The sequence below is a fragment of the Caloenas nicobarica genome, chromosome 12 (genome assembly GCF_036013445.1).
Source record: "Caloenas nicobarica isolate bCalNic1 chromosome 12, bCalNic1.hap1, whole genome shotgun sequence".
Taxonomy (NCBI): Eukaryota; Metazoa; Chordata; class Aves; order Columbiformes; family Columbidae; genus Caloenas; species Caloenas nicobarica.
The window spans coordinates 11,481,742-11,496,784 of record NC_088256.1 but is presented as its reverse complement, the minus strand read 5'-3'; the positions used below and the strand labels follow the sequence as shown (position 1 = coordinate 11,496,784).

The following is a 15,043-nucleotide window of genomic DNA, read 5'->3' as shown; positions in this document are numbered from 1 at the left end:
CTAAAATCAAATTTGTAATATTTCCAAACTTATTATCACATAGACACGAAGCACTAAGATGCTACTTTATATAAACTTGCCAACTTAAACACACTGTCACACACGTAAACTTCAATCTTATTATCAGTGTCAACATGATGAAAGTAGACAGCAGAATTATCAGCAAATCTCAGCTAATGAATGAACTGCTTTTCTTGCATAATTGAAAGAAAACACAGAAAAACACACTTGCAAGCCAACTTTTAATTTTCATCAAATGATTTCCTTGTAAACATAGAAGATGAAAAATTCAACTAGGATCCCTATTACTGCAAGACAAACAGGGACTAGGTCCTCCACTTGGTTCTTATACAGATCTATAGCTGTTAAATACAATTACCATACACTCATGCTTTCCAGTACACATAAAAATCACAGCTAAATGAAGAGGCAGTCTGCTTATAACTATATATAAATAACTGCTCAATCAGAAGCATCCAAAGATAACTGTTGTTTAACATTGGAAACATTTCAACCACGTATTTTTGAGGACTTCGGGATTATACACACAACGGTGCCTATCCAAGAAACAAAGAATGTAAACACTAACAAACCAGTTTCCAAAATGCAAACTGGACAATGTAATATGATGCAAGATAAAGTGAACTGTTATCAGTTATGCTGTAAAAAAATAAATAAATTAACCTTTACGGCATGAAGCCGTTTTAAAGGAAAGCAAGTGCCCTGCAAAACCGCACGAAAGCCTGGATGTGTCCTGTTCAGGTGGCACTGAATATTCATTATTCCATGGCATTCTTTATTTACAGACAGTATTTAAGCACTGCTAGAACTATATCTAAGTTAATGTAGAAGTTTAAACCCTGACTCATCAAAATTCATTGATATTTAGACACACTGCTGATTTTTTTGGTGTACATTTTAAGGTAAATCTTTAAGTAAATGTTAAATATTTTTCATCATCTGAATATCTAATTTCAAGCATTGCTCAGAAGAAGTGCAAGTTTATCATGGTCATTTACATCATCATTCTCATTTTGTAGTTTCTCATACAAACTAGGCTTATAAATACTTCAATACATTTTATTGTATAAATGTTTTATGATTTATCATTACGAAATGCATAATTTACAGCTATCACCCTAATTTTAATCCTATTAAGCCAGATCAATACAAACCTTTGGAATTACCAGTTGAACCTCCTCCCACCACAAAAAACCTCAATCATCTAAATTTCTCAGACACCATAGTTCAAAAAATTAACTTCTGGCTTTTCAAAGGCCCAAACACTGCAACAAATCTAAGGAAACTAACAACCACTACACTCCATTTATTATTTCAAATTTTGTTGCGAAATCTAGCATTAAGTTTAAATTGTGCTCTTTTCCTGACTACAGTAAATTAAGTCACTAGTGAAAATGTGTGATCTATTAGATCATATTAAAAAAAAATTTGAACGTAAAATAGTTTCATGTGAGGAATATCTAATGGATCATATTTCTTTCTAAATTCTGGCATCAGCTTCAAAACCATACAAAATTTTTTTCATTCTACAAATTAAACATTACATATTCTAAAGCCACTCTAGAACTGTCAATATTGTTGCCTTCAGGTTCTATTCATAAAACCACTCGGAAGGGCAGATTGTGAAGCTCACCTTCAGCTGTTTAATTAGCAGATCCAATGATTTTTAGTAGAACTGTGATATACTGGATCAGAAGATCATCTTCTGACTGGTGAGCAAACTTGCACATTTTTTTTCTTTGGAATAGTTTTGACTTGTTACCTGTTTAAAAGATGGAGGATTCTTTCCAAGATGTACACCAAACCCAAATTCTCTCATCAAATCATTAATCTTGTTTTAGCATTTTAAATTCAATTTTAAATTAAAATTCAAATGCTTTGTTCTATATTTTTTGTGTAGCTACAAAAACCCCTGGCTCTGGTGAACCTATGACTGTTTTGAAATGTCTCCACTATCAATGAAAGTATTTGACAAAGAAAGATTATTCAAGCTAAGGAAAGTAAGGCAATCACAAACAATACGGCTATGGTTTTCTTAAACCTCTTTTTCTTACCCTTCCTCCCTTACATTTTAGTTTGGGTCAACCTCCTCTTCTAGTAAGAGAACAGAGCTAATTCATTCTTCGTTATCTGCTTTCTCAACAGCAGTGCTACCTCCACTACTCATTTCCTCAGTTGAGGCTTCGGGTTTTGTCTCTGGTGAATTACTGAATCCAGACTCTTCCGGCGCGATCTCATCTTCATCATAAATAATATCTTCTGGATTTGGTGCTGGTGGGCAAAACTCCTCTGTAGGAAACATTTCTCGGAAAATAGTCTCAGCCTATCCAGAAAAAAAACATAAAATAAACTTTACCTTGAAATGTAATAGCTGGCAACAGTATTTTACAGATATTTAACATTAACCTCTGTTCTTTCAAATCAATAATGATTTAACACTTTGACAGTAAACACATGGGAAAGCTATTCCTTCTTGCAGTCCTTGAAAAAAGAAAAAGCGATCTATCCTTTTACAGTGTTCTACTAGGAAAGTCACAGTGTAAGGCTTTTAGCAAAATACTGGTCATTCTAGATTGTATTAGAGAATACCAAAGATGATTTTTTGCAAGCAAAATTATCTCTTCCACTATAAAAATAGCCCCAGTCAAATGCAAAGCATGGGAAAGACCTCACCTATTTCCAGACAGAAAAATCCATTTCACATAACAAGGAAACTGTGCATATGTACAGTCTGCCTCATATCTATACAGGTTTCCTTTTTTTTTTTAAATCAGTTTCTGTTTTTCTGAACAGCTCATACATAGCTTAATTGAGAACTATTCCAATCGAATATATCATTAAAAACATACACATACTTGAACGCAACACGTTTATAATTTATTCAAAAACCATGTCTATCATTGCAATGTATTATATGAATACATCTATGTGCACAAATGGTGCTGCTCTGAAAAGAACTGTATAAACAACCTTTACTTAGGTTAAAAGGATAGCTACTCTTTAATTTGCAACGCCACTTACTCTTCATGCCATCAGGGTTTAGAAATTAAGTACGCACAAAAAGTCAAGTTTTTTGAGCGCTGCAATGAAAGATGTTTAAAAGAAGCGTATTCTTGATAACGTTACGGGAGTTGTTATTACAACATACACAATACAATTACAAAATTTGGGAGAAAAAGAACCAAAATAATACAGTCTTAGAATTATTGAAAACCAGGCATTTTATAAAAGCAAAGGAGGCCGAAAATCCTTAAAAAACCACAAGAATGCAAGGAGCTTTGTTAACCCCTGTTAAACAGTTTTACATGTTCTTGTGCAAATAACCTATTTATATGCCTATCTTACAAAACAAAACAAAAAAGCCCCATAAAACTAGAGAGGTTCAGGAATGTATTATTTACTGAATCAACATGCACTTCACATTTCCATAAAGGTTTTCTTTTCAAAGTCCTTAAGCTTCTAAGGCAAATGGAGACAACTGATGCAGATCGGAGTGATGTTTTGGGTCGCTAAAAAGGGAAAGGAATATTGCCTCTTGATTTTGTCTATTTAGTAAACTATGCCCTGAAGGCGACCTGTGATGAGAGCTCCCACATAGGCCCGAACGCATTTAATCTTGATATTCATCCTGCTCCAGCCACGGCACCACCAAGCTGACAGTGGAGGCAGTTACTGCCAACTGCAAAGGCTGATTACATGATGTGGATTCCTGGCCAAGAGGGAATTGTTTTCAGATTAATACATCATTTAGCATGTCCCAAACAGCCTTCTGTGATAAACTCCGCTGCCCACCAGCCACGGATTTGTATCACCAGCACGTGGATGTAGGACTCCTTTATTAACTCCTTAAATGACCCTGTCTACTCTCAGTTCATTTTAATTTTTCATTCTGCCTCCTAAATTTCACTTTTTCCATACCCATTTAAAACTATTTCTATTAGTATATGAAAAAATATTTTTTAAAAAAATGTATTCTCTACTTCAAATACATGGTTTTGTAATTTTAAAACATTACCTAGCAAGTCTGGGGACAAGGGGGTAAAATATCCTACAAAAAGTTTACATAACTAAGTTTTTGAAGGTAAGAGAACGACTTATTAGCAAATCTGCACTTGTCCTTGAAACTCCAGAAATATACTTAAACTATTATTGTATTTAATAGAACATGGAAGAAAAGTGTCATATTTGTACTAAATATATGACAAACCAGAGCAAACAATTCCTATGCAGTTCTCAACAATTATTCAGTCTGCAATTAGTCAGCGGATATCCACTCCAAAAATGGTCAAATCATTATGAAGTTGAATATGAAAAGAAATTCTCAGTATGTTACGTGGGACATCCTGACATTGATTATAATTTCGTAGCAACTTTCACAGAAAACACCACCAAACTAACAGTAGTTTGAAATATGACACACTCGAATAACCCTGAAATCCTTCCAGATAAAGGAAAAAAAAAGTAAACAGGCAAAGAACAAATATTGATGTGATGATTTTAGAGCTTCCTCTTAAAAATGTGAAGATGCCTCAGAAATCTGAAATACTTGAGGGAACATATTACTTTAGAACATGATAATTCATGTCAGGTTGTAATAACGAAAAAATAGAAAACTGGAAGCCAGATGCTTTACTTGATCTATACGTATAGAATGTCAAGGAATTAGAAATGGCACTTTACATTTTATTTAGCCTGTCCTCACAGCACATAAATGCAGACATCCAAATTAATTCAAGATTATACTATGAATTTAACACTAAATTAAAATGAAACAAGAATGAAGGACTTTGTATACTGAACTGTAGATCGATAATTGTAAAATTTGTGATGTCTTGCCTTCTAAATAAAGTATCAGCATTACAATCAAGCAGCATGACATATAGAATTTAGTAATACTAATGGTAATGAAAACATAAATCTTGGGAAGTATCATTCGGTTTTCCAAGCTATCTCCAAGACTAATACACCTAATACACACAATTTTTTTTTTTTTTTTTTTTTTTTTTTTTAAGTGTTCTGATCTATGAGTTTGTAAGTATGTCACATTTGGAGATTTCCAGCCCATTGCTAGGAAGATGAAAGTGATTTGGGGGTAGAAAAGCACAACTACTTACATGTATTTCCCTCCTCCACTTCTCTAGAGGTACCTGCACACTTGATGGGAAGGGTCTGTTCTAACTGTGAGTTCCACTTTATCTTCAGCCTGTTCTTCATGTTGTTCTCACATACGCTCCTCACTTTTTTCTATTATGACTTTCAATTATAAACACGTTCACACTAAAATATTTTCCACTCTAACTAGTGACTATTTGTCTCCAAACTTAAAACAACTTAAAAAAAAAAATCTCTTTCTGAAAGGAAGCATTGTAGGCTCTTAATTGTTTCTGCTCTGAGATCTACTGGTTTAACATCTGTCGCTGATGGTCAGCAGATTTAACACAAGGGCTAACTACAGCACCTAAAATATTTAAACACAGCTCTATCTATAATACCATTAGTCACTCGTAAGAAAAAGAGCTCTTAAGGTAAGACAAAGCTGAATGCTAGAAAAGGTGACTGTCAGAATTAGAAATCGGCTGCTTATGTGTATTTAAACAGCTTTTAACTTGCACTGTTTTAAATAACAGTTGAAAAAATCTCATTTAGAAAAGAACTTAATTACAGTTTAAAACTGCTACCACAATAATTGTCTTGCTTTATTTTTTGTCTTAATCATTATTTACCCTCTTTGGAGGCAAATTATTGCGTTGTAAAGCAAAATGAAGGGTACTGTTAGCCCTTAATTATACTGTCCTGACCCAACAGTTCAGGCTATGTCAGCCTTTCCATTTTAAAAACAAATTTTAAGAGGTTTATGACTAAGTCATAAAAAAATTCCCACAACTGGCGAGAAGATGGCACACACATTCTCTGAACACAGCCATTAAAAAAACAGCTTTAAAAATGACTAGTGCCGGTGAATCCCACAGAGATTCAAGGTGTTCTCAAGTTAGCTCCAAAAGCCTCCGACACCACAGGGATTGCTGGGAGAGATTTGCCTGAGAATTTATTAACACACAGAATCACAGAATGGTGATCTGGAACAGCAAAGGAGAAGCATTCCTGTAGCTGTATTTGTTGTTGTTCTTGAACAAAACGAAATGTACATTTTTGCATGATCTCCTGCTGAATAGCAGCAGGAAAGGCACAAAGCCAGGTGTGATATGAAGTTCTTTGTGAATTCCTGTACATCTACCCTTGAAGATCCGGTGCCCCTGCACATTCTGCCGATTGCCAACACGCTCCTTTGACGATCCTTCCCACGTGATAGGCTTTTCTGACCTTTGATTTGTACTGCTTCTTTACTGCTTCACCTCCTCTTTAACATTACAGGTGAAAGACTACGTATTTTTGGGAGTTATCATCTATATTTCTGAATTATTTGACAGTTTTTCCTTTCCACAGCATTAGAGCAAGTAACCATTATACCAAGATCATCATCTTCAGGTCCTGCTGCCTCCTAGATTCCCTTTACCTGTCCAGATTAACTATCTGCTACTCTTAACGTTACTATATCAACTGATCTTCTCTCAAGTTTCCTCCCTTCTCAATTCCACTGACATACACTCTGCTCATTTACTAAGATTTTTGTATGTCTAGCTGTGAAGCTTTATAGATTTGTTAGTACTAATTATCTAGCATAAAGCAGAAGAACCCAGAACAAAAGCAGACTGTATTGGACTTCCACAGGTCTTTAAAATTAAAGGTCTGCAACCAAACAAATCGATCTGCCTAACCTGTTTGACAGCACAGTCGTTTCCTAAGGCAGAGTCTGGTCCAGAACAGACATAAACATTTGAGGGTAAGCGATCGTATGAATTTCTGTCAATTCCTGAAGAATCTCTCATGTTAAAGTAGACGGCCCAGAGGACTCTAGGTTTTTCCAGCTCTTCATTTTTAGTCTCTGAAAAGAAAAATAAGTGTTTGCAGTAATCTATGTTCACATGTAATAGGGGAAATATGTAATCTAGCATACCAAAAGTCTATTTATTAAAATGGAGTTACTGTAATAAGTACTTTTTTTCCTTTAAAAAGCCAATTAATTTTACTTTCCATTCTTTCCTGAGGTGCTTTTTCAACATACTTTTCCTTTAAAACCATAGATATGTAAACTCTACTTATTCTATACACACTATGTTACATAAGATCCAATTATCACCTAAAAGCATCCTACCAAGAAGCTTGATCTAAATTTAATACCTTTCCACTTCATGTTACCTAGTTTACTCTGGATAAACTCCATAAGCATATGACAGTCTGAATGAGTCCTCCGCAGCCTGTGCCAACTTGAAATTATTGCATTCCCTATGCAAAGATACTTTTGATGTATACTTTTTTCCCCTCCTTTAATAGTTTATCTTTGTATGGGAACTCTTCTCACAGTAGATCTTTGTGTGCTTTAAGATTGAGTGTCTTCAAGTCAGTCTAAGGAACCTAGCTAATGCTTATGGTTTAAATAAAATAAATTCTAAAGAAAAATGCACAAAGAATATCCTCCACTCCAGATGAGCTGCAAATAAAGAACTACCAAAACCCAGGAGTACTCTATGTGAGATGTGTGATATGCAGTAAGTAGAATCTCTAAGCTGTGGAAATACTGCTAAATGAATATAATAAACAATTAATTTATATTTATCTACGTGTACTGACGACTTGTACTATGCTACCATACTCATTATGAATACAAAATGATCATAAACAACGTCTTGCTTGTTCATCATCTGTACCTTCTTGGAGTTACTTTGCACATTCATATAACCCTCCTTGCACAGGCAGAAAAACCCCTGGGAAGATGAAGGTCACTTTTTCATAGGGCAGAATGCAATGGAGGAACACACAACATAGATTCTTAGCTTAATAGATACTATTTGTTTGTCATATTTGCTGTCCCCCTTCTGGTGTTTTACCTGCTCTAAAATAAATGAAGCTTGTAAAAGACCTTGCGAGATTTACTTCTTTCCAAGGAAGACAATTCTAGATAACAATGGCATTCAAAACAGTATTTTAAAGCAGTTGAATTAGGAAAAAAAAAAGATAAATCTATGCTATTCCTTCAGTATCTTTATATAACTGTCAAATACTTAAAAAAATAAGTGCTACCCACACTGAACAGTTTGAAATATAAATTAAATTCATCAGCCTGTGAAAGTCTGAGCCTTAATACAGGGCAAGATGCTCTTTAATATATTTAAAAGTTCACACTGCTCATAAAAGTTACTTCTTCCTCATTTAGGCAGGAAAATGAATGGAGTCCTCTTCTCCAGGTGACTTTGCCTCTTTGACCTGCCATGGCCCAGTGCTCACTTTATCTGGTGATTCATTTTCAATAACTCCAACAGTATTTGTTCTGACATTTTAATTAAAATACGACCACTACCTCATCCTGATGATAAAAAGGCCTATGTGTCAGTGAAAACTAGCTTTTCAGTGCCTCGGTGCACCTGAGGACCCCTATGATCACAGAGTTTCTGCAGAAGAATTTCACCCAGGTTCTAAACAATATATCATTTCAAAACCGGATCACTTTAAACATTAAGATTAATGCTAACCCCACAAAATGATTAGAAGACACTAAACTGCAAGCTAACCTCTCCTTCACCAACCGAGCCTTTGAAACACATAGTACTGCCTTGGAAATTTAAGATATAGGTTAAATACGAAAAGTTAGAAATTAGAGGGTTTTAAATTAACAAATACCAACACGAGAAGTGTTTGCAGTTCTCCAATCTAATAAACTTTTCTATTTACAGACCCCAGTTGTATTCTACATATTTGTTTTGTAAAGGCTTTTGTACTAGAAATCTAAGAAAAAAATCGTATCTTTGGGACACCAAAATAATTGCCTTTCTATGAGCAAAAAAGAAAATGCATATTATATAATACTTTACTTAGTATTAAAACCACTTTGCTGTCTAACTAAAACAATAAGATATTTGCTTTTTTCATTAAAAGGTAGAGGAAAAAAAGAATGTAAAAATGGAAAAGAACATAGAAAAACAAGTTAGTGAAAAGCTGAACTTGACCCTTCATGAAACACTTTGGTTACAGAGACCTGAGAGGAAAAAGAAAGATTGGCCACGTAAAAGAGTGCATGTTTTTTTAACAGGCAAAAATTCTACCTGAATTCATGTGATGCTTCACTCACGAGGCCTAACAACAAATATTATATGCAAACCAATTATAAATATTATAAAATACATCCACATCTTACTAACTTGCATGTATATGAACATAAACACTTCCAATGACAGCCAAGTGTTGTTTTCTCATAGAAGAACTATGGTTTACTGTATTTCAGTATGAGCACACTATATTTAAAAATGCTTTGCTAGGGTGACAACAACATCGTTTGTGTGTACCCTACCTATCCTATGAGCATCTACAAAAAACATGATTAAATTCATGATCTTGGGATTAAATGTCAAAGATTTCTGTGGAACGAGCTCTAAATATCTCAGGGACAATTTCTTTCTAGGCAACAACTGCTTTGTCAACAGCTGTTTTCACCTGGGACTGTGAAATTGTCCGTCTCATGGTCAAAGCTCACAAAAGTAGCTGGCAAGGTTTCCTTGAATTTAGGGCCAAATAGTTCATTATTGGAAATGAAATCTGTCTTCCTGAGAACACTGCAGTGCCTAATAACTTTATGCTTCCACTGCTTCAAGCAGAATCCAGATAATTTCAACTAAAAGCAGCAAACAAAGAAAGCACTTGAGAACAGAAGGATGAGCAATGGCGTTAGAATAAGAGAAGGTAAAAAAAAGTTCGGAAGTTTATACAGAGCACTGAGCATATCTGGCAGCTGGAGGAGAACAGCAGACCACTAACACTCGGGGGTTTGTGATCTTTTGTTAGGGATACCTAAGTGATAGAACACTTAAAAATACAGTGTAGAAAAACAGATTCACAAATATGAATATTTCTTTTCACTACTGCACCTTTGAAAGACATGCTGAGGAGCAAATGTGTTTCCACGAAAAAGAAAGTGTGAAAAATTACAAACGTCCAAGACACTTACAGCCTTAAGTTAAACCACAGCTGAAGAAGACATGGAACATTAGATCATGAAATACAAAAAACCCTGACATCTGCCTAATCAATCTCACTCTCAAAATAGATTCCTTTACTTTGAAATGCTGATATCTGAATAGCAGCTCACCATATGTTGACTCTGATGACACATTCAGACGTTCAGTAATTGATGCTCTAGTTACAAGGGTAAATCATATTTTGGAAAATAATCTTTTAATATTTCATTTATTTATTTTTACCTTTTTCTGTATTTAGATTGAATAACTTCTGCACAACAGGCTCTAAATCTTCCCTAGCAGTTTTAGTTGATGGACGGGTTAAATGGACTAAATCTGTGAAAAGAGAACACAAGCTAATTACAGTCACCAATATACAGATATATAAATATCATTTACAGTGTTTAAAAGGCATAGCAGGCTTTTTGAAATCACTGCTCTTCATATAAATCACCTCCTTTAACCCAGAGAAGTACTGCGTTGTGGAAACACAGCATATATACACCAGACAGAGAAATTTTCTCAATACATCTCATAATTACCTCTCTCTTCAGTGCAAACAGAGAATATCATTCTGTGACCAGGTGTCTACTGATACCACGAAAAGCAGCACCAAGAACCTGGCTAATACACTGTATTTGCCATTAATGACCTCTAGAAACCCCAAGAACATTCTTACCACAGTGCTGACAGTCCAATAGTTCAACAACATACGAAACCCACAAATATCCCTGCTTTCATCAGCAGCCTCCTTTCAGAACCCAGTTGGGACCCAGTGGGAATTTGGAAATTTGGCTACAGCCAATTTAAGTCTGGCTGTAGAGGAGTAAGTAGGAAGCTACCTTGGAGCAAGATTTCCATTTATTTTATTGTACTAAAGAGTAAATAGGTGATGAAGGGAACAGATGCGCGTTTTAAGATCCAGCTCATGTGAGCAGGCAGTGGACTGTTTCTCTCCAGCCACACGGAGAATGAAGAACAGTGGGAACACTGGCAGTTTGTGACAAACCAGAGAGAATTTAAAGATGAGTGTTGCTGAATATCAGCTAACTGTTCTGCGACATAAGTTATGGCATACACACTCCCATGGTACAACAAAACAAAAAAGCTCGACAATATTTTTGTCATCCATCTTCTTATAAAGTGAGAGAAACGCCAGTTTTGTGTTTGGGCAAGGCTGTAATGATGTTGGGTGGGCCAGTAAGGATTTATGATCATCTGCAAAACTGATTTCAAGTACTTGATTTCAAGAGGTGCTCTGTACACATCAGAAACAAATCACAGAGTACAGCAAACCCATACTGGAAAACGATGACATGAAAAGATTTTGGAACACAAAAACACATTTGTGGAACTGTATAATTAATCAAAACTCACTCTGCAGCATGGGCGAATCAATGTCACTAAATCCAATCTTGTGTTTGTGAAAATTCACAATTTTGCTTGAATAATGCAGAGTTGATATTTAGATTGCTTGCTCATTTAGTTGTTTTCAGGAAAATAAAGTTGGTAAATAGATCCCTCACAGAGCATACGATTCCTTTATTTGTTCTGTTTTGCAAACAAGTGAAGTTGCTGACTCCTTAGAAAAGAGAATCACTTGATGCAGCTCTTGACCTCTTTGTGTTCCACTGGTCTCGATCCAGACACAGAACCAGCTATTCTGCCACTTTATCCCAGCTGATTTTACACTAATTCATTCAGATACTTAAAAGCCTCATCTTAAAGCTTTTTCTAAAACCACCTGAACAGAGTCATTTGCTACTGAACGGTTGTCTGGAAAGAAGTATCTGTCAGGGAATCATGAAGAAGTTGAACATATCTTTCTACAAAGTTTAAACTGATACTTTTTTTTCATTACTGTACTTTTTTTTCATCAAAATAATATGTCACGCAGGTGACATTTTTCCGTTTTCACTCTCAAGTCTGGCTATGTTTGTGTCATTATTAAAAGTCCATCACACCACACAGATCTTGAATGGTTTCCTGGCCACAGTTTCGCCACAGAAAGTTTGACGCAGACTCCAGGAGGACCAGAAATTTAACCCTCGTGCTCCTCTTCTTTCCAATTGCACACAGAGATTATATTCAAACCTTATTATTCATTTTTTATTTAACCAAAACCAAACCTTCTGTCTAAAAGAAATATGTACTAAAAAAAGTAAATGCAAACAGGTGGTGATAGTGAAAGTCCCCCTGTAACGTTAACTAAATGTTTACAACCCCAAGCGTTGTAACACAATCTATTCTTTCCTCAAAAAACCCAGCTATAGATCACTAAAGTTCACATCACTAACTTTCTATAAAATCTTTTTATTATCTTTAAGGTTATGGCTATGAGTCACAGTCATCAGTATATATTTTGATTATATTTGATTTACTCAGGTATAACTGCATTAGTTACAGTGGTTGCCAACATCTGTCTTCAAGTAATTCTTCTAGCAAGAAGAACGATGAGTTTAGTTCATGATTTCATCATTACGGTCTCAATTTTTAGGGCAAGTGAAGGAGTTTGGTTCCACTCAACTGGCAATACAGATTATGTGCCTGTCATTTCTGCAGTGTGATCAAAGAGTAGATGTATTTGTATACTTATCTTAAATAATTGTTTGAAGGAGAAATCAGTCAGTTAAAAACCCATTTGCAGATAATGATGTAAAAGTTTTTTAAAAAATTATGAAATATGTCCCATAACTAGAACTCAGCTATACCTAAAATACAACCATATTATTTCAATACATGAAGACAAATTTAATTAAGGAATATAGTACCTTCTCTTCTGAAATGACAAGAATTTATGGAGAAAAGTAAATAACAGAAACTATTATTTTTCAGCACCACAGAAATTCTCATGAAACTGATAATTTATATCTACTTGAACATCAACCCTTCTTTTGGTTTGCTTCCAGCTATATATTTTTTGTGAACCCTTAAATGAAGTAAATCAGCTATTTACAGGATAAATATTAACAGTATGCTTTATAGCACTAAGTTCTTAATTACAGATTTATCTTTTTTTATTATTTAAGTAGGAAATAGAACTTTGAATGTCTTAATCATTTAGAGTTCACTGTTATTTCATACACAAGCCTAGGTAACAGTAAAATAAATTGGTTATTATTACAGTTACTTATTTTTTGTTAAAAAGCATTAGGTCAGTTAACTTTTAGTTCTATTTATCTTCCATAGTTTTCCAAACTGGTAACCTATTTAACAGAATGAGGAAAGAAAAATAAATACCCAATAAGAACATTTTGCTGCTGATCTATTTCAAGTCCACATAAAACACTGACGACAGAGTCATAAAGCTCTGTAAGCTGTTAATGGAAATACTGGGATGTCCCTTCCAGAAAGGTGATCTCATAGATATCTTTAGAATTAAAGAATCTAATGCAGTATACGACAATAAGAACGTTTTTAAATTTTTTTTTTTTTTACACCTTACCTCAACTATAACTATCAAGTTTATTAGCCACATATGTGTTAAAAGGAACATTTGACATTTGATCTGGTTGGAAATAAATAAATCACAAAAAGATTTTAAGTAAATAATTATCACATGTAAATTAAAAAAAAAAATTACTGCAACAGGAATCTTGTAGCATGATTCCTAAGCCCTACGAAACAGCACACAACTGCTGTAGAACGAAGACACTGGACTGTTTCCCTCATCTGCTGCTCAGAGTAAACCTGTACACATTGTTTTCTCAGGTAAGAACCTGCTCATGGTGCTGCAGAGGGATGACACGCACAGATTTTAGATTTTGTTTCACAGTTGATAGAGTCAAAGGGAAAAATATAGTTAAGATTCCATATACCCTGTACTTACAAGTGCCCTTCATGCACGTCATGGTTGAGGAACACAACTCAACAACGCAAACTGCTGGGTTTCCCAGATCCACTGGAGGCACTGTCAAAATGGAAACCTATCGAGCAGAAGGAACAACTTCTGTTCAAGCACAGTATTATGGGGAATAAGTCAACCAAAGCAATCCTGAGTAAAGGTGAAAAAGAACTGCAGACATTTATACAGTTTTGTTTTCTGGTTTACTAGTAACAATTTGTAGAATCAATCCTGTAGAATTTAAGCATTCAAGAATTTCTACCCAAGTTAGTGAGGTCCCTTTGTTAGGAACATCTGCAGCAGCAGAACTGAAAGAAAACCTCGTACCACAACCCTTTCCAAAGGGATGACAGTTTGGAAACTCTGATGGCAAGAGACTGCAAAATTGGATTTGAACACTGGGAAGAACACTGTTAAGTGAGAATGACTGGAGCACTTTTGTGCCGGACTGCTAAAAGCAAGAGTCAGGAAGAAGAGGCTTCTGTGTCATTTAGTTCTTACTTGGTAGATGCTATTTAACCTGTAAAAATACAGGAAACATACAGAATAAACACTTAACACAGAATAACATCCTTTAAAATTAAGGTCTGCAAAGACTGATGAAGCAGAAACATTTAAAAGATCGGAAACTGTACAATAACCACTTAGAACAGTAAAAGTGAATGTTAAAAAAATAAGAACTTTGAACAAAGTTTAGACAAGATAAATAATTAACAGTCAACAGAATACTAAGGCTAACAGTTTATTAAAAAGCAAGTAAAATGAACTACCTTAAAGACAGCAGCTTAGAAACTCTTAATTAACATAGTATCAACCAAACAGAGAAACCCAAGTCATTGAACTAAAATAAAATAAAATTTCTAATAGTTTTATATAGACTAATGAATGAAACAACTGTCAGTAGAGAGAGCTGACTAAAAAGCTGGATTCAAGCAGAAACAAAAGCATGTATTAATTCCTACCAACAACTCAATATGAATGCATACAGTGGATAAAGAGGTAAGTGATACAAAATTGATACATACCTGCTGCTCTGAACCTGTATTTAGTACAGACTGATCTGTAATGAGCACTGCCCTGGAGATCTGCCTGCAATTAAATGAAGCAATTA

The 15,043-nt window shown here is 34.8% G+C and overlaps 1 protein-coding gene across 1 annotated transcript in view; it reads right to left on the bottom strand.

Annotated features, from left to right (window-relative positions):
- Positions 1-238: 238 nt before the first annotated feature.
- CHM (CHM Rab escort protein) overlaps positions 239-15,043 on the bottom strand; it is a 60,007-nt gene continuing 45,202 nt past the window's right edge. The window contains exons 11-15 of the mRNA XM_065643206.1: positions 14,958-15,021; positions 13,918-14,014; positions 10,332-10,424; positions 6,798-6,964; positions 239-2,344 (exon numbers count right to left, since the gene is read on the bottom strand). Of these exons, the coding sequence (XP_065499278.1) occupies positions 2,138-2,344; positions 6,798-6,964; positions 10,332-10,424; positions 13,918-14,014; positions 14,958-15,021 (628 nt within the window). The 3' untranslated portion in view covers positions 239-2,137. The remainder of the gene's footprint in view (positions 2,345-6,797; positions 6,965-10,331; positions 10,425-13,917; positions 14,015-14,957; positions 15,022-15,043) is intronic.